This window comes from Myotis yumanensis, unplaced genomic scaffold, assembly GCF_028538775.1.
Source record: "Myotis yumanensis isolate MYYU_CA2020_CCGP unplaced genomic scaffold, mMyoYum1.0.hap1 SCAF_9, whole genome shotgun sequence".
Lineage (NCBI taxonomy): Eukaryota > Metazoa > Chordata > Mammalia > Chiroptera > Vespertilionidae > Myotis > Myotis yumanensis.
The window spans coordinates 9,793,505-9,814,199 of NW_027223760.1; the positions used below are offsets into that span (position 1 = coordinate 9,793,505).

The 20,695-nt window shown below is 40.0% G+C and overlaps 1 protein-coding gene across 3 annotated transcripts in view; it reads right to left on the minus strand.

Annotated features, from left to right (window-relative positions):
- Positions 1 to 8,684: 8,684 nt before the first annotated feature.
- Positions 8,685 to 20,695, minus strand: part of TFEC (transcription factor EC) — a 77,896-nt gene continuing 65,885 nt past the window's right edge. For all 3 annotated transcript variants that reach the window (XM_070424965.1, XM_070424967.1, XM_070424966.1), the window contains exons 6-7: positions 10,921 to 11,068; positions 8,685 to 9,559 (exon numbers count right to left, since the gene is read on the minus strand). In XM_070424965.1, the coding sequence (XP_070281066.1) occupies positions 9,185 to 9,559; positions 10,921 to 11,068 (523 nt within the window). In that variant the 3' untranslated portion in view covers positions 8,685 to 9,184. The remainder of the gene's footprint in view (positions 9,560 to 10,920; positions 11,069 to 20,695) is intronic.

Here is a 20,695-nt window from a genome sequence, read left to right on the forward strand (position 1 = left end):
TATGTTGCAAATATAGAAGCTAAACAAAACCCCAGAAACTGGCAGGCTTCAGCCAGCCTGACTGCAACATTGTATCAATGTTTTCAGCAGCGAGGCCTCAGAGCTAAAGCTGGTCCAGAATAAAAAAAATAAAAAAAAGGAAAAAAGGAGCAGGTGGGAGCCTCAGTCACCCGCCAGCCAGAAAACAGCCCTCAGCCCCTCAGCCAGCCTGGCCAGGCACCCCAGTGGGGACCCCCACCCTGATCCAGGACACCTTTCAGGGCAAACCAGCCGGCCCCCACCCGTGCGCCAGGCCTCTATTCTATATAGTAAAAGGGTAACATGCCTCCCGGCACCGGGATCAGCATGACAGGGGGCAGCGCCCAAACCCCTGATCGCCCTGCGGCTCTGTGTGTGACAGGGGGCGGGGCCACAACCTCCCTATCCACCCTTCTCTGTTCGTGACAAGGGAAGGCACCCCAACTCCCTGATCAGCCCTGCTCTGTGCCTGATAGGGGGGAGCTCCCCAATCCCCTGATCGCCCTGCAGCTCTGTGTTTGACTGAGTGCAGCGCACCAACCCCCTGATCGGCCCTGCTCTGTGGGTGATAGAGGGCGGTGCCCCAACCCCCCCCCGCCCCCCACGGGCCCTGCTCTGTCTGTGACGGGGTAGAGCCATAACCTCTCCATCGGCCCTGCCCTAAATGTGACAGGGTGCAGTGCCCCAACCTTCTGATCTGCCCTGCTCTGTGTGTGACAGGGGGCAACGCCCCAACCCCCTGATGGGCCCTGCTCTGTGAGTGACAGGGAGCAGGGCCCCAACCGCCTGATCGGCCCTGCTCTGTGACTGACAGGGGGCAGCACCCCAACCCCCTGATTGGCCCTGCTCTTTGTGTGACAGGGGGTGGCGCCGCAACCTCCCCATTGACCCTGCCTTGAGTGTGACTGGGGCGGCGCCCCAACCCCCCAATCGGCCCTACCCGGAGCATGACTGAGAGTGGCATCATAACCTCCTGATCCTCCCTGCTCTGTGTATGACGGGGGGGGCGCCCCAACTCCCCAGTCGGCCCTGCTCTGAGCCCGACCAGGGGCTGCACCTAGGGATTGGGCGTGCCCTCTGCCCCCCGGGAGCAGGCCTAAGCCAGCAGGTCGTTATTTCCCGAGGGGTCCCAGACTGCAAGAGGGTACAGGCCGGGCTGGGGGACCCCCCCCTTCCCTCCCCTCCCCCGAGTGCACAAATTTTTGTGCACCGGGCCTTTAGTACAAAATAAGTGTTTTGGAAGAGATAATCATATAGCTCAAACATCATGTTTCTCCACAGATATCCACAGCATCAGCTTTCATTTGTGTAAGCAAATAAATATAATCTTGACTACACTATTGCCTGCATCAATTTAATTTTTGGAAGATAGCTCTTATTCCATGATAATGCTTGTATGATTTACATGCAGTGTTTCCAATCCACTTCTGCAGGCTTCTGAAACATTTTAGCAAAATGTTAGCATTTGCAGGCACCAGATGTTTTGACATAGGAGAAGCAATATGTAAATTTTAATCCATGCTAGGAACAATAGCCTGTGGGCATCTTTTACTTATTACATGATTATATACTTAACCATAATGTGGTCTATTCTATCAAAATCACCACCATCTAGATCAGGGGTTCTCAACCTGTGGGTCGCCACCCTTTTGGCTGTCGAACGACCCTTTCACAGGGGTCGATTAAGACCATCCTGCATATCAGATATTTACATTATGATTCATAACAGTAGCAACATTACAGTTATGAAGTAGCAATGAAAATAATTTTATGGTTGGGTCACAACATGAGGAACTGTATTTAAAGGGTCAGAAGGTTGAGAACCACTGAACTAGATAGTTGTATTCTTGCCTGATGGCACCAATTAATGAAACAGACATTTATATAACCTGATGGCTATCCATTACTTAACCAATATGCTATATTTTATTTACTTACTTAACCACCCATAGCTAGAACTCTGCAGGTGATAACAAAAATAACATTTCAGGTTGGTTTTAATATTTCTTCTGATGGTCAATAAAATCAATACTTGTGTTCTATCTAAATAGCTTGTATAAGTCACTTACTTTAACAAAATATTAAAACCTGTTAGAATTTTCATCTTTTCGATGTTTTTAACTAAACTCAATGTAAGGTGTGTGTGTATGTGTGTATAGGTAGGTTTCTAATTGAACTGATTTGAGGATAGCTCCAAATACTGCCTAGATATATGTTCAAGCAAAGAATAAAATAGTTTTATGTGTAGAGTCCTTTCTAATAGCAAGAGATAAGAAAACATTTTATAAGTTCCCATAAGGACACATGTCTATCCGCAAATACACCATACATGTACATACACCATACATGTACATACACATACGATAATTTTTTTTCCAGCCATCCAACATTTCGGTCTATAGAATGTAAAAAATCACCCTGACTTTTTTTACCTGTATTAGATTGGTTATTCATTTCCACAGAAAAATTTCTTTATTAATTAGTATTTTTGGCACTAACAATGCCTTAAGAAAAACATGCATAACTTTAAAAAATGAACCTACATTTCACATAGAATATCATCTTTTATAGTCAACTCAAATCTGTGCTGTTTTACTAATTTTGACACAAATATGTAGAAAAAAATCATAAACATCATATTACATACTATTGTCTTAACATTTAACTGAAATTCTTATTAATTTTATTATCAAGGGATATGTCTAGTCAATACCAATTAGCAACTTAAAGTGTTTTACATATTAAAATACAGCATGCTATTTATCCTAGATTGTCTGGGGACCACTTAGTATATTAAAACATTTTGTGGAGTTTCTTCATGTTTTTGCTGCTATTATTATAGCTGTTAGAAGCTTTGCAACATTTTAACAAATATTTTTTTCAAAAATAAAAACCATAACAGCATGGAGAAGCAGATGGCAAGATAGCATATTAGCTAATATAACAATTATTTCATGAGTAGGGAAGTATTGGATCATCATTTTCATCATGGGCTCTGTAGTGAGCAGTTGTCAATTGGGAAGTCTCATGGCTGTTAAGTGTCCTTTCAGATAATTAACCAACATTCTGTGCTTCCTAGTACCATCTATATACAAAGGGAGAATAAAAAAATATGCTAAACATTTGATAATTTTATGCTTTCATTTAATATAAGCAAAGAAAATGTTGGTACATTGGTACATTTTTAAAAGTATATGTATAATGATTCATGTATGTATTAGATTACACCAGTGTTCTTCATTTTCTCAGAAAGTAAGACCAGTTACTGTGTTATTAAAAAGGAAAAATAGCAATAATTACAAATTCTATAGTCCTATTACACTAACAATGTTAGTTATCTTCATCTAACCAATGTTAGATTTAAATCATAAGAGTATTATTTCAGTTCTTCATATGTATAATATGGTATTAAAGTAGAAGATTTTAAACTGCATTGTTATTATTAAGATTAAATAAATGAATTAATTTTAGCCTTGTATACTGTAAACACTGCAATGTGATTAGATAAGATCTTTGAATTTACTTAGCTTTTAAACTTTAGAAGTAAAGTATTAAAGGATAATATAATATTAGCTTCCAAATTACATAATTCTTCAACAAAGTCTTCCCTTTACTTTGCAAAGTTTCTATTTTGTTTGTTATATATAACCACCAGCTTTAAATAACACACAAAATTTATTTCTCTGGAAAAAGAAAAATTGAAAACACAAAATTTTAAAAATAAAATGGTAGTGCAAGAATGGGAGCGGTACCATTGCAAAAACAAAAGTCTTTAAATATATTCTTGAAGCTGGCTGGATAAATGCAGAAAAAATACATTTCAGTGAGGATTTCATCAATAAAAACATAATAGAAATAATTTGTATATTTAGAATTACATGCACAAATCCTTTTACAAGAAGATAAAAAGTTCCCTTTTATTTATAAAGCAGCAGATAGTTTTTCATCATTAAATAGGTTGAATCCAGTGGGAGATTTCTTTTTAAACAAAATAACTATTTTCCAATAGTCTCTTATATGCTCAAATTCTCTATGAACCTCAGGGGGAAAAAGAACAGAAAAAAATTTAGACTACTTTCATAATTTTAAGTAATTTCTTTGTTTAAAAATTAAAATCATGCAAATGATAAAATATGAGTGTATGTAATGAATAATGATTACAGGAAGGTCATATGACATATTAGGTCAGCAACACTCTGAATGTGGTCAGTATGTATTAAGCAAATATAATAAAATCTCTGTATGTGTAACTTGCACTAACTCAGATTGACATCTTATACTTGTCAACATGCAGGGCACTGGAGGGGCAAATAATATAATTTCGTGTAGCATATACAGGCTGTGCCATTATCAATACTGAAATAAAACTCAATCCTTCAGGTGATGTCAAGAAACACAGATAGTTGATCTAGTGCTCATAGCATAGCAAAATGACTAATGCATTCCAGTTTTCATCTACATCTTAGGTATTAAAAGGTCAGTAAATATCAGCCTAAAGATATTGTAAAAACATTGAAACATTTAGTTATAACATTAATTTATTTAAATGTTAAAATTACACAATATGAGAACAGTAAAAAGTATTTTCATAATACCTTGAAGTATAAGAAAATGCCAATATGACTCAATCTATCAAAACAGAGGAAGAATACATTCTTTATTTCATTGTGAAGTCTAACTGCTCCCCCACATAAAGGTAAGTGAGCGTACCAAATGAAGAAACTCATTGTGTCTAATTTTTTTAAGCAGGAGCTATTAGATATTTTGTTTACAGTTATCTGAGTGGAAAATGAGTTTAAAAAGGAGGAGGAAGTCTATTTATCAATATCCTCAGCTCATCTCACTATTTATTATTTAGAGGTTTTCTACCACATAAAAAGGTTATAATCACTGATATCATATCTGCAAACTGAGGAAATGTGGTCTTTTAATATATTCTTCTTCAGCTAAACAAAAAGTTTGAGAAGAAAGAACAAAATAGAAATTACGAATGTCTATATCATTTCATAAGAGGCCCTTGTTAATATCATTGGGAGTTAGGAAGGTTGCTTTGTTTAAATCTATGAAAAGGTGGCCAATATTTTAGAATAAATAGAGAACTAGATTGGATAGGACATTATCATTCAAAGGCAATTAAAAATAATAGAAACAAAATTAATCTTATTTTTCAAAAAGTTTTAACTTTCATTGCAATTATGCATTAGTTCTTTTTTAAAAAGTTATCTTTATTGTTTATTTTGTGTTTCTTTTCCCCATTAACCCCCCTCCTCCCTGCACCTGCCCTCCCAAGCCTTTGCCACACTATTGTCTCTGTCCATGGGCTATGCACATATGGATATAAGTTCCCCAGTCAATCTCTTCCCTCCACCCCCTTTCACAAATCAATAAATGTGATACATCACATAAACAAATTGGAAGACAAAAATCATATGATCATATCAATTGACAGAGAAAAGGTATTCAACAAAAGCCAACACTCTTTTTTGATAAAAACTCTCAGCAAAGTGGGAATAGAGGGAGCATACCTCAACATAATAAAGGACATATATGACAAACCAACAGCCAACATCATACTCAATGGGCAAAAACTAAAACCATTTTCCCTAAGAACAGGAACAATTTAGGGATGTCCGCTCTCACCACTATTATTTAATATAGTACCCGAACTACTAGCCTCAATGATCAGACAAGAAGAAAATATATAAAATATCCAAACTGCCAAGGAGGAAGTAAAACTGTCATTATTCACAGATGACATGATATTGTATACATGCATTAACTCTTTGAATGAACAGGCTTGATTGTGTATTAATAATCCAGTGTTAGCTAATGCTTTTTGTGATAAAATTGTTTGATGAACAATATTACTCTTTCAATGTTAAGATAAGTCTAATTTCTGCAAAAATATTATAGACAATTTTCCAAAGGTTCATTCATGATTCTTATCTACTCAAATAATTTTACTTTAGGATTTTCATAATTTTTACTTTTACCCATTTCAAATGATATTGTCAGATGTTTGCAACATCCCGTAGTCAGAGAAACTGACCCATAAATATTTAACATAAATATATAGCAGGAGTCACACATACATAACAGGGTGTTTGAAAGGGGACTGTTTTCTAAGTGAGCACCTCCCTTAGTTGATGGTCTAGTGTTTGGTACACTTTTACTTCCCTGTGAAACCTCATAGTTACTGATGTTGGGATGATGATATTCAGATAACTAGGGCTCCTCCCTCCATTATTATATGTAACATTAACTGTGTACTCAGCTCTTGATGGATACATAGCTACATGCTATATATTAAAGTAACAGACCTGATGCAGGAATTTTTCACCTGGGATCCATGGAGATATGTAGGGGGTCCTTGAAATCTCTCTTTTTTTAAATATGTTTTTTATTGATTTCAGAGAGAGGGAAAGAGAGATAGAAACATCAATGATGATAGAGAATCATTGATTGGCTGCCTCTTGCATGCCCTCTCCCCCCAAACTCTCCCAGGGCTCGAGCCCGCAAACCAGGCATGTACCCTGACCTGTAATCAAGCTGTGACCTCTTGGTTTATAGGTAGACACTTAACCACTGAGCAACAATGGCCACGCTAAAACTACTTTGTGCATGCATATTTTTGACTGTATATACAATTCTGTATTTTTCTGGAGAGAAGGTCTATAACTTGTGACACAGAACCACTCTTACTCAATCTTTAAAAAATCATTAGCCATTTTATAATCTCCTAATAGCTATTATAATCTGCAAGTAGCAGCAAATATTGATTCTGTTTCCAGATCTCTTTTGTCCAGACTCTACCATCTGGTGTCAAGTTATTACAATTAGCTAAGATATAAGAAATGGATTTCAGGTCTAGGTAGTATAGTATTTTGAGTGGAAACATGATAATGGAGTAATGACATCATCCATGCAATTCTTTTCAGACTATGAAGAAAAGATAATAATGGATAATATGAGAACAAAAATTAGCCTCGATCTATGGATGATATGTTTTCCATTGACCCAAAAACATTTTGCTTCTCTATAATTTTCAATGTTAAATTATCACTGCAGGTAGAAAAGTCTAATTTTGTCATAAAGTTAAAAGTATATAATCTTCTCCTAGATATTCTTGAGGAAGTATATCTTATCTTATTGCTTTCTTTCACATGGCATATTATAGGTGAATTTATCTATCTGGCTTTAATGCCTGTTCCTATAAATTAAGAATTATTTTTCCATGTCAATGAAAATTAATTATCCAATCTTCAAGCTAATGTTATAAACTAAGCCTGAGATAATTATTATACCATAAGGATGTAATGCTTTCCCTCTTTCATCACCATTAGTCTCAAATTTTGTGATGATGTATATTTTCCATATGAGTAATACTTAAAGTACTCTTTGAAAAATTTATCACCAAGTTAATATGCATGAAAGATTATATCTCAATCATGTTAGTAATATGCCAAAGCGTTTTAATTTTTAGACTTCTACCTCCTAATAAAATATTAGATTTCTACTATGTCATTTCATCCTAGTTTTCAAGGGCTTCACAACCTGTTGATAATATTACTTTTCAGAACTCCCCAACAAGCATCTTCTAGGGTGGCCAGATAAATGTTCCACTTCTAATAATGTCCCATTGGGATACTTCCACTTATTTTCATTTTTATCATTTGGTTAATATCATTGCTCTACCTTCACTCAATTTATATTTTTAAAAGAAGTTGAATTATGTTCTTCCCATAGACTTTTGTGATTCTCCAAACTTCATACATTTTCATTTTTCTGACTCTTGGTAATTTTTACCCTATATTGTTCCATGCGGGCTTTAATTCTATATGTTGTTTATCTTTTTTTGGTTGTTTCTCATGTTGTCTTTTAACTCCATGAGGGGTAAGACCGTATCATCTTCTTATCTGTTGTACATTTTCACGGGACTTTTGAGTATTGCTCAATAAATACTCATTGATCAGATGAGCACTCACAGAGGTGCAACATAGAACAATGTATTTGGTCAGTCAGTTCTCAATCCTAAAACAAACTCAAGAGAGAAAAATTTGATTAAAACATCATAAATATAAATATTCTTAACAAATAATAACAAAGCTAGCAAAAATCATAGAGCACTGTAAGTTCTATGAGAATAGAACTTTAGCTCAGAGCTGAATGTATGAGTTTCTGTTTTACAAATTATTTTGTTACTTGGCAACCCAATTTTCAATATTTTGTTAATTTGAAGCAAAACTGTATCAACAACTAATTATTTTACATTCCATACTGGACATAGTGATAAATTGTAAATACCTGAAAAATTGTCATAGGAGCAGAACCCTTTTTAAAGTTCATTTGCTGAATAGATTATCCAATGTCTCTTCTTGATGAAAAAAAATTGGAATGTGATTTTTTTATGCAAAATAGTAAAGCAGAAAAGTGAAGAAAAAACACATACTACCTGCATTGTGTACATGTATGTTGGGGTATGTCTTGCGAAGGGACAAAAATTCGAATCTATATTCTTGAGGAAGGTATTCAATGTGTTCCTTTTTCTGAACAGGGAGTGTCTCCATAAATATGAAAAGATACTTTTAGAATTTGTGCAGTTAAACAGACTAAAAAAAGTAGCATACACTTTTAGAAACAATTTTTAAATAAGTATTTGTATTTTATTGTAGAAAATTCTAAGGTTTATTGTAGATTCACTTTTCAATTATGAGTGATAGATAATCTGTCTTTTAACCAGACAGTGGAGAAAGGCAATAAACTACCGTATCTATTGATCATGATTCTTGAAAACTGTCCTAAGAGTTAAAAAGGAAGGAGATATTAGTGAGTAACTAAGAAAATGTGTGTGTATTTCTGAGGTTTACTCTTTGCCGTCTGCTAGTGTGTCAAGTAGAGAGCTATTTCCAGAAAATAAAAGTTAAGCACATTGGACTCTGTAATCAACAAGGAAAAAATCTTTTTTAGCCCTCAATCATTCTTCAGCACCGTGTGTCTTCTTTCTGTAAGTTCATTATATTGTTGTGATTTCCTCCATCGGTTTTTCATGAACAAGGTAGTCCTTTCAGAAAAGTGGAGCCAAAGCAATATATGAAACAAAGAACATAATTGCATTTCATCAGCATGGAATTGTTTCCTGGTTGATTAATTGAGTGTATGTATTTTGTTATAATTCATCGCCATCATCTGAGCTGAGACTGCTCCTCCTACTGCTCTCTTTGGAAACTTCAGGGGAAGTGGCAGATAGTAGAGGGTCTGTCCCAAAAGGAGATAAGGTGTCCAGTAGCATGTCATCCAATCTTTGTTCCTCTTTTGAAGCAGCACTGAATGACAGATCTGTGAAGTGTGACAAAGGATCGGAGAAGGACAAAGCTTGGTCACAGAGCTCAGGGCTTAGTCCCTGCAACTGAGTCGACCGTTGGCAGTAGTCTACTGAATTCTGCTCAAGAGGGGTCTGTGTGTTGACATGAGCATCCATATCAATTGTGCCAAGTGAAGCCAGGGATGGAAGGCCATGAGCACGAGCCTGTATTTCTAGTTCCTGCAATTTCAAACAAGAAGGATTAAATAATGACTTTGAAAGTGGACTTAACTCAAGCCTTAGCTGGTTTGGCTCAGTGGATAGAGCATCCGCCCGCAGACTGAAGGGTCCCGGATTTGATTCCGATCAAGGACACATGCCCGGATTGCAGGCTCGATCTCCAGTGGGGACATGTGGGAGGCAGCCAGTCAATGATTCTCCCTCATCATTGATGTTTCTATCTCTCTCTATTTCCCTTCCTCTCTGAAATCAATAAAAATATATATATTTTTAAAAAGAAAGTGGACTCAACTCTACATAATAAATAATAGAACCAAAATATTAACAAGTATTCAAAATGAAGAGTAATGTAAATTATAAACATTCTTGCAAATAATAGAATTTGCTGTATTTCTATTGACTAAAAAAATAACCCTCAAAAATATGCAGATTTTAAAAAAATTCCCCTCCCCTTCTTCTATAAGGGAATACACTATGGTCCCATAGGGCCTCAGACTACATTTAAAGCGAATAGAAAAGCTTCACTTTTTTATTTTGTTAGTCATCACCCGAGGATATTTTTCCATTGATTTTTAGAGAGAGTGGAGAGGGAGGGGAAGAGACAGAGACAGAGAAACATCGATGTGAGAGACATCAATTGGTTGTCTCCCACACACACCCTGACCGGGCTGGGGACTGAGCCTGCAACCGAGGTATGTGCCCTTCACCAGAATCAAACCCATGACCCTTCAGTTCGTGGGCTGATGCTCTAACCATTGAGCCAAACCCTCTAGGGATTCCATTTATTTTTCCAGATTAATTTCTCACTATATTACAGTTCCATGGAAACAAAGTAAATGGTTTACCTGGCTATAAGCATACTCATTAAAAAAAACAACTTGAGAGTTATAAAAACCCATACTTTAATGTTTTGTGTCACATGAACAGATGAGGACTGACAATATAAAACCTGCCCAATAATGGCTTGAGGGAATAGAATCCATAGTAGGGTTACTAAAGACTTAAAAAGGGGAAGGAAGAATATACTATCCAGTATTATGTAGAGAAGCACATGTTCTACTTCATTATTATTATTTGGCTGAAATAATATCATGTGCATTTATAAAGTTCATTCTATGTTCTGCATTTTGTAATTAGTTGTCATTCATTCTATTTTCTTAAAGTCTTCTCAACCCCAGATTTCTAATCAAAACCTAACTGAAACAACCCAATTCATGAACTTCTAAAAGACAATAAAGTTATCCTCCAGAAGGAAAAAATAATTATTAATAAGAAAAAAATAAATGAGACCAATGAATAAAAACGATGACAAGTCAGTCAGAGTTCAGCTGCGTGGTTTGTGGCAACATTCTTATAACAACCTGAATCCTGAGCAGAAGCCGCCTGTTCGCCTGCTCCAGTTCCTTCTGCCTGTGCTCTAATTCCCGCGCTCTCTGTTGTTCTTTTTGTAGCCACTTGATGTACTCCACTGATGCCTTTAGAATGGTGCCTTTGTTCCAGCGCATATCACTGTAGAACAGAGATAACCTTTTCACAATTGTGCATGTCAGCAGAATTCATAAGAACTTAAAAATCTTTTACATTAATGTGAAATAATGATTTACATGACTATTATTCACTCTTAGATATTATTGCTTCTGAATAGAAATTTTAATAGAATAGTTAAGGAGCCCTTATATAGTAAAATTAATCCCAGAATGAAAATAAGTGTCAAAGGAAAGTAATAAAGTGACTTTTTGTGGGAGAGCTAAATGCAATATCATGATTCTACCATTACAGTTTTTATATTTTTAGTGAAAATTGCTTTTATTATTAACTCCAAGATTAAAATCTATGTGTGGTATTTCTGCATTAATGAACTAGGAAATGTACATTATTGAGGACTTAAGCCTAAATTTTTAAAGATCGTTTCAAATGTACCTACTTTCTAATAAGGTTGCTTTTATGCTTCTAAGAAAAAAAAAGTCCCTCCTGAATGGTGATCCTGAGTGATTGTGAAACAAATCAGAATTTGGCAACTTCATTTTATGCAATACAGCAAAACTTTCTAGAATTATTAAGCAAATTTTTCTGCACAAAAGTATCAATGCTTTTTTAAAAAGCTGGATACCTATTTTTAAATAAGTTTCATATAAGTAAATACATTAAACATTATCAGATAACCTTTCAGGCTATAGCATAGAACAAAATTTACTTAAACATATTTATGAAATAGGAGGATCATAAATCTGAAATCACAGAACAAGTTATTGATTTTAATATCTGAAAACACACATCAGTGAATTTAATATTATCTGAGAGTTAATAATATTTGAGGAGAATGAGGCCAAACTAAGTGCTAAAAATCAACCTGAGTTTTTGGGAAACCTTGATGAATTTTCAATTTAGAGTCATGAGGTGTTTTAAATACAGCATAAAGTAAGCATGTAGGGAAATTTAAAAAAATTATTACACTGCATATATTTTTAGTTTATCCGACCCTAGTAAAATATCTTGAGCTCAATATATATTACTAAGTGATCAGAAGTGGGAAAATAGACTTTAAGAAAAAATCTGGCTTGTATATGAATCATTGGAAGTTCGTGTTAGACGACATTTCCATTAATTTCAACAAATTAAAGGGAGCTGTATTGTTTTACCCACCAGGTGAACATGTTTCTTAGGGACGGGAGGAGCCTTCTTCTACTGAAATGCGCCCAACTCCTCGGTGTCTATCTCAAGTTTGAAAATGCTTTGTCAGTTCTCTAGGGCTGTAATAGCTGTTGGTCTCATTTCTCTCACTAGTGACTTATCTGGTGGTGCGAAGGCAGGGAAAAAGCAGCTACTTTTGTCATTAAACCAAGAAAGTATTTATATCTGAAAAGTGTAGTGAATTAAAACTCTAAGCAGTAGGGAGCCTCGTGGCCCTAATTTTCTTTCATTTATTCTCATGGGAAGAAAAAACTTGGACAGAGGAACTAAGATGAAAAAGATAACCTAGCTAACTTTGAAGTGTAAAGCACAGCTTATTTAGATCTAAAATAAATCTTCCAAATGGTGGTAGAGACCACTCAATGGGTCTGCCTTCAATTTCTCCATGATGTAATTTGTACTCAATTTTAAAAAGTTCACTCTATTTTGAAGTCATTTTAAACATGAAGTTTCTTCTTAATATATTTTAAGTTTTCCAAAATTATTAAAGAGATGTGTACCTCTCTCACAAAACAACTTCAAGAAGCCAGGCATTAAAAACATCTTATATGACAGTAACACCAACACATGTAAAGGGATACCTAAGGAATGAATGTTGATACTGATTTTTCATTTCCTACAAAACAATTTTCTTTTAGGAACTTAAAACTTTTGAGGAACTTGAATAGATTTAAAGCAGGTAACAGAAGTGCATACATTGAAGCAGAAGTATGGCCAGGCAAAACTATTGAAAAGGCACAATCTGTTGTCATCTTTGGAATGCATATCCACTTCAAAACATTAAAATATTTTTTAAAAAGTAGTCAACATGACAGATTTGATTTTTCTTGCTTAGATGAACATTTAAAAAGGCTTATTAGGCTTCATGTACTACCTCAATTACCATCTACACTAATAAAAGAGAAACATGGTAATTAGCGTACGACCGCTACCCTTCCCATTGGCTAATCAGCATATCCTTATGCAAATTAACTGTCAGCCAAGATGGTGGCTGGCAGCCATGCACTGAAGCAAGCAGGCAGGCTTGTTTGCTCCAGTGACAGCGAACTCCAACATTCCCCACCTGCCGCTGCCGGCCTCTCAGCTGCAACTCTAAGCAACTATGTACTATGTTGCAAATAAAAAGCTAAACAAAACCCCAGAAACCGGCTTTCATTCAGCCGGGCTTGAGCCAGCCAGACGGCAACATTGTATCGATGTTTTCAGCAGCAAGGCCTCAAAGCTAAAGCTGGCCCAGAATAAAAAAAAAAAAGAAAAAAGGAGCAGTTGCGAGCTTCAGTCAACCGCTTCCGGAAAACAGCCCTCAGCCCCTCACCCATACTGGCCAGGCACCCCAGTGGGGACCCCCACCCTGATCCAGGACACCCTTCAGGGCAAACCAGCTGGCCCCCACCCGTGCACCAGACTTCTATCCTATATAGTAAAAGGGTAATATGCCTCCCGGCACCGGGATCAGCGTGACAGAGGGCAGCGCCCAAACCCCCTGATAGCCCTGCGGCTCCATGAGTGACAGGGGGGCAGGGCCACAACCTCCCTATCCTCCCTGCTCTGTTCATGACAGGGGAAGGCGCCCCAAGCCCCTGACCAGCTCTGCTCTGTGCCTGATAGGGGGGAGCTCCCCAATCCCCTGATTGTCCTGCGGCTCTGTGTGTGACAGGGTGCGGCGCCCCAACCACCCCCCCCCACGGGCCCTGCTCTGTGTGTGACAGGGTAGAGCCATAACCTCTTCATCGGCCCTGCCCTGAGTGTGACAGTGGCGGCACCCCAACCCCCTGATAGGCCCTGCTCTGTGGGTGATAGAGGGTGGCGCCCCAACCCCCCTCCATGGGCCTTGCTCTGTGTGTGACAGCGTAGAGCCATAACCTCCTCATTGGCCCTGCCCTGAGTGTGACAGGGTGCAGCGCCCCAACCCCCTGATCTGCCCTGCTCTGTGTGTGACGGGGATGGTGCCCCAGCTCCCCTATCGGCCCTACTCTGTGAGTGACAGGGGGGAGCTCCTCAACCCCCTGATTGGCCCTGCTCTGTGCGTGACAGGGGGGAGCTCCCCAACCCCCTTACCGACCCTGCTCTATGTGTGACAGGGTACGGAGCCCCAACCCCCCTGATGGGCCCTGCTCTGTGAGTGACAGGGGGCAGCGCCCCAACCTGCTGATCGGCCCTGCTCTGTGCATGACAGGGGTTGGAGCCGCAACCTCCCCATCGACCCTGCCTTGAGTGTGACAGGGGGCAGTGCCCCAACCCCCCAATTGGCCCTACCCTGAGCGTGACTGAGGGTGGCATCACAACCTCCCAATCCTCCCTGCTCTGTGCATGACGGGGCGGCGCCCCAACTCCCCAATCGGCCCTGCTCTGAGCCCCACCAGGGGCTGCACCTAGGGATTGGGCCTGCTCTCTGCCACCCAGGAGCAGGCCTAAGCCAGCAGGTCGTTATCTCCCGAGGGGTCCCAGACTGCGAGAGGGCACAGGCCGGGCTGGGGGATCCCCCCCTCCCCCCCTGCGTGCACAAATTTTTGTGCATCGGGCCTCTAGTTCTATATAATAAAAGGCCAGCCATCATAAGCATAACAACCGGAATGACCAGAGATCAGAATGGCCCTGCCCCCAAGCAAGTGGTTAGGGGCAATCAGGCAGGCAGGCAGAGTAGTTTGGGGTGATCAGCTAGGCAGGCCAGCAGTTGGGGCAATTAGGTAGGCAGATGGCCCCTCGCAGGGCTGGCCCCGCCCCCCAGCAAGCAGTTAGGGGTGATCAGGTTGGCAGGCAAGTGGTTAGGGGTGATCAGGTAGGCAGGCCAGCAGTTAGGGGCAATCAAGTAGGCAGATGGCCGCTCACAGGGCTGGCCCTGCCTCCCTGCAAGCAGTTAGGGGTGATCAGGTAGGCAGACAAGTGGTTAGGGGTGATCAGGTAGGCAGGCGAGTGGTTAGGGGTGATCAGGTAGGCAGACAGCCCCCCGCAGGGAAAGAGGGAGACCCAGGTCACCAGCGATGACTCTGTGGCGGGTGTGCAGGGCCAGCCAGTGATTGCCCTGCAGAGGGAGGCCCAGGCCAGCCAAGCTATTGCACCCCAGGCCTGTCAACTATAGAGGGAGGCCACCGGTGGCAGGGGAGGGGGGCAGCAATGCACAGATGGCAAGCAGTGGCAGCGGCAGGGTGGGGCCAGCTGCCTGCAGCAGGGGGAAGGAAAGCCCCAATAGGTCCTGCTCTCGGGACAGGCCTAGGGACCCTACCTGAGGGGTCCCAGATTGTGAGAGGTTGCAGACCAGGCTGAGGGACCCCGCCAAGTGCATGAATTTTTATGCACCAGGCCTCTAGTCTATATAAAAGCTTAAGTGGCCTTTCGACTGTTTGACCATTTGACCAGTAGCTATGATGTGCACTGACCACCAGGGGCAGACACTCAATGCACAGGCTGGAAACATGGAACAGACTGATGAATCTCAGAGGGAAGGAGGAAGGGGGCAGGACAGGAAGAGATTAACCAAAGATCTTATATGCACACTTGAGGCCTGGTGCATGGATTCATGAAACAGTAGAGACTCTTGGCTTGGCCTACAGGGTTTGGGCCGAAACTGGCAGTCTAACATCCCCCAAGTGCAAGGGACCCCACCAGTGCAAGAATCTGTGCACTAGGACTCTAGTTCATATATAAAAGAAGGAGAATGTTATGACTATAGAGAAAAAGAAAACAATTTAGTAAAAAATAAACCACTATAATTGGTTTTTCAAATTAAAAGGTAGAAAAAAAATTTTATGGTATCATTAGAATAATTTATGTTTTGATATTTTCTATTTTTATAAATATGACTTTTTTTTGCACCTGAAGTTTTTCTCTTTTTTTTTACTATCTTAACTTTTATATATGTCTCTTTTTTTCTCCAATTGACCCCCCCCCCCCCCCCGCAACCATTCCCACCCCGGGCAAGCCCCCGCCCCCCGCCCCAGTGTCTGTGTCCATTGGTTATGCTACTATGCATGCATACAAGTCCTTTGGTTGCTCTCTAACCCTCCCCCCCACCTCACCTGCCATTTGTCTCTGGATCTATTTTTATGCATCAAATTATATTGATCATTATATCCCACATATGAGTGAGATCATGTAATATTTTTCTTTCTCCAACTGCTTATTTCACTTAGCATAATGCTCTCCAGTTCCATCCATGCTGTTGCAAATGGTAAAAGTTCCTTCTTTTTTATAGTGGCATAGTATTTCATTGTGTATAGATACCATAGTTTTTTAATCCACTCATCTGCTGATGGGCACTTAGGTTGTTTCCAAATCTTAGCTATTGTAAATTGTGCTGCTTTGAACATAGGGGTGCATATATCCTTTCTCATTGGTGTTTCTGGTTTCTTGGGATATAGTCCTAGAAATGGGATTACTGGGTCAAATGGAAGTTCCATTTTTAACTTTTTGAGGAAACTCTATACTGTCTTCCACAGTGGCTGCACCAGTCTGCATTCCCATGAGCAGTGCACAAGGGTTACTTTTTCTCCACATCCTTGCTAGCACTTTTTGTTTGTTGATTTGTTGATGATAGCCATTCTGACAGGTGTGAGATGGTACCTTATTGTTGTTTTGATTTGCATCTCTTGGATGATTAGTGACTTTGAGCATGTTTTCATATGTTCCTCAGCCTTCTGTATGTCCTCTTTTAAAAAGTGTCTACTTAGATCATCTATCTTCCTTTTTTTAAGTTGTATGAGTTCCCTGTAAATTTTGGAGATTAAACCCTTATCTGAAATAGCATTGGCAAATAAGTTCTCCCATGCAGTGGGCTTTCTTGTTGTTTTGTTGATGGTTTCTTTTGCTGTGCAGAAGCTTTTTATTTTGATGTAGTCCCATTTGTTTATTTTCTCTTTAGTCTCCATTGCCCTAGAAGCTGTGTTGGTAAAAATATTGCTTGGACATATGTCTATTTCGCTGCCTATGGAATCTCATAGGATGTTTATGGTTTCCCGTCTTACATTTAAGTCCTTCATCCATTTTGAGTTTGTTTTTGTGTATGGTGTAAGTTGGTGATCTAGTTTCATTTTTTTGCATGTATCCATCCAATTTTCCCAACACCATTTATTGAAGAAATTGTCTTGGCTCCATTGTATGCTCTTGCCTCCTTTGTCAAATATTAATTAAGCATAATGGTTTGGGTCAATTTCTGGGCTCTCTATTCTATTCCATTGGTCTAAATGTCTGTTCTTGTGCCAGTACAGGCAGTTTTGAGAACTATAGCTTGGTAATATAGCTTGATATCTGGTATTGTGATCCCTCCAACTTTATTCTTCTTTCTCAGGATTGCTATCTAATATGAATCTTTTTGTAAATATGATTCATAAAAAGCACATATAAAGTAGTCCACAATCACACACCTGTAGAAGCTCTTCACTTTTTGTGTTTGTTAGTTTCATTTGGGTTTATTTTTTACCAATGGTCAGAAGATTGATATCCCCTCATTGTTGCTTTTTATAATTTAATTTTTTCAGCCTATACATCTTAATTACAGCTGTTCACTCTATTACTTCTATTTCTAACCTTACTATTTTGACCTAACAAAAAAATAAAAATTTCTGAATGTATTTGACACATAGAAATGGCAACTTCAGAGTTTTGAAAATCTCTTTAGATTTTTAGCCTTGATTTCTTAAGCCAACCCATACGTTTTTTTCTAATCATGAGCTGAAAGGCTCCTCAGTGGTCAAGTACTTCACAGCTCCTGCAATTTTCCCAAGAGCATGTGGTGTTCAGAAGATGAGACCCAGGTCTTTTCATTCAATTCAGTAATCTTTCTGCAAATCTGAGGCTTCCCCACTTTTTCAAATGCATCTGCCATAAGAAATATGTTTTCTAAATTGACTCAGTGCATAAAATTATAATGTGTTTCACAAGGTATTACTATCCTCCTTTGGTGCAATATGTAATACTTTTGATAGTTTCAATGCCATTCTTCCTTCTTTGTTTAAAAATGCTGGATCTGTTCTATTTGATTGATTTCATGATTCATGTTTTTAAATTTTTTTAAAAAATTATTTTTGTTAATCCTCTGATAAGGAGTTACTTTTCAAAATATATAAAGTACTCATATAACTCAACAAAAGGAAGACAAACAAACCAATTTTCAAAAATGAGCAGAGGACCTTCATAGACACTTTTCTAAAGAGGACATATAAATGGCCAAGAGACATATGAGAAAATGCTCAACGTCACTAATTATTAGGGTATAAACATTTTTAAAATCCATCTATGCTTGTGTTTTCTAAGTTTTTGTTTTATTTTAAATAAATTAAAATAAACTATGGCACTAGCCAGTTTGGCTCAGTGGATAGAGCATGGCCTGCCAACTGAAGGGTCCCAGGTTTGATTCTGGTCAAGAGCACATGCCCAGGTTGTGGGCTTGATCCCCAGTGGAGGGTGTGCATGAGGCACCAGATCAATGATTCTTTCCCATCATTGACATTTCTATCTCTCTCTTTCTCTCCCTTCCTCTCTGAAATCAATAAAAATATTTTTAAATAATAAATAAAAATAAGTTTACTATGCATTTTAGTACAGTTTCTGAAGAAAATAAAAATTAAACCACATATTCAAATTAAAAAGGCCTTGGATTTACATAACATAATTGATAAACAAATGTGCATTTATATTTTAAGTGTTAAAAATATTCTATCAGGAAAATGTTTACTCTTCCTACTAATAAGAAGAGTCCTGCCCCCTCCTGTAGCTCTCCGCCATCCTCTTGTAGCTCGCTTGCCCCACCCTCTTGCTGATCCGTGAACTGGTCATTACACAGTCGGTCGTTATGCTTCACTGCATAATGACCATTTGCATATTACATCTTTATTATATAGGACTAGAGGCCCAGTGCACGAAATTCATGCACTGCAAGGTGGGGGGTCCCTCAGCCCAGCCTGCGCCCTCTCACAGTCAGGGAGCCCTCAGGGAATGCCCTACTGACAGTTAAGACCTGCTCCCCATGGGGACTGGGCCTAAGTCTGGCCATGGATGCTTGGAGCAGGCCTCCCGTGTGTGTGTGTGTGTGTGTGTGTGTGTGTGTGTGTGTCCCCACTGGGGGCCTGCCCCCAGCCACCTGTGGAGGCTCGGAGCAGGCGCCCCTCTGTGTTGATCTCTCAGACTCCTGGCCACACCTGCATTTTGTTCTCTCAGGCTTGGGGCTGTGCCTGGCCCCTCCTCCTGAGCTGGTCATGACCGTTATGGAGTCCCAACCTCATTTGTACATTACTTCTTTATATATATAGACTAGAGGCCCAGTGCACAAAAATTTGTGCACTCAGGGGGGGTCCCTCAGCCTGGCCTTTGCCTTCTTGCAGTCTGGGACCCCTCGGGGGATGTCCACCTGCTGGCTTAGGCCCACTCCCTGGGGGATCAAGCCTAAGCTGGCAGTCAGACATCCTTCTGGCAGCCCAGCAGCCTTCGGGGGATGTCCACTTACCAGCAGGGAGCAGACCTAAGCTGCAGTCGGACATCCTTAGTGCTGCTGAGGAGGTAGGAGAGGCTCCCGCCACCACCTCTGTGCTGGCAACCATCAGCCTGGCTTGTGGCTGAGCAGAGCTCCCCCTGAAGGAGCACACTGACCACCAGGAGACAGCTCCTACATTGAGCATCTGCCCCCTGGTAGTCAGTGTGTGTCAGAGTGACCAGTCATTCTCAGTCGTACTGCTGTTAGGGTCAATTTGCATATTACCCTTTTATTATATAGGAGTGCCTGGCCAGCCTGTGTGAGGGACTGATGGCTGTTTGCAGGCTGGTCAAGCCCCCCTCAGTGGGGACCCTCACCCAATGGAGATTTGGCCAGCCTGGGTGAGGGACTTAGGGCCGTTTTCAGGCTGGCCAAGCCAACCCCGGCGACAGAAGCTCCCAGCCTCTCCTTTTTTTCTTTTTTTTATTCTGGTCTTTATTTACCTTCTATAATTGAAACTTTGTAGCCTTGAGTGGAGCTCAGAGCCAGCCAGGGTGGGTGGGAAGCTTGGCTTCCTCCATCGCCAGGGGCAACCCAAGCCTCCTGCTCGCTCTAGGTCCAAGGCCACGGCCAGCTGAAAGAAGGTATCTGGGGTTTATTTATCTTCTATAATTGAAACTTTGTTACCTTGAGTGGAGCTCAGAGCCGGCCACCGCAGGAGGGAAGCTTGGCTTCCTCCATCACTGGAGCAACCAAGCCTCCTGCTTGCTCCAGCTCCGTAGCTGCCGGCCGCCCTCTTGGTTGGGTTAATTTGCATATAGCTGCTCTGATGGGCTGGTGGGTGTGGCTTAAGGCATAGCGAAGGTATGGTCAATTTGCATATTTGTCTTTTATTAGTATAGATTGCCAGCATTTGGAGAGGCCAGTTCTCAGTTTGAATAAAACATTTTTCAAGTCATTATTGATGCTACAGATCATGTTTTTATGTTTTGGGGGAAACATTCAACATTCTAAATTGATACTTTAATCAATCACCTATT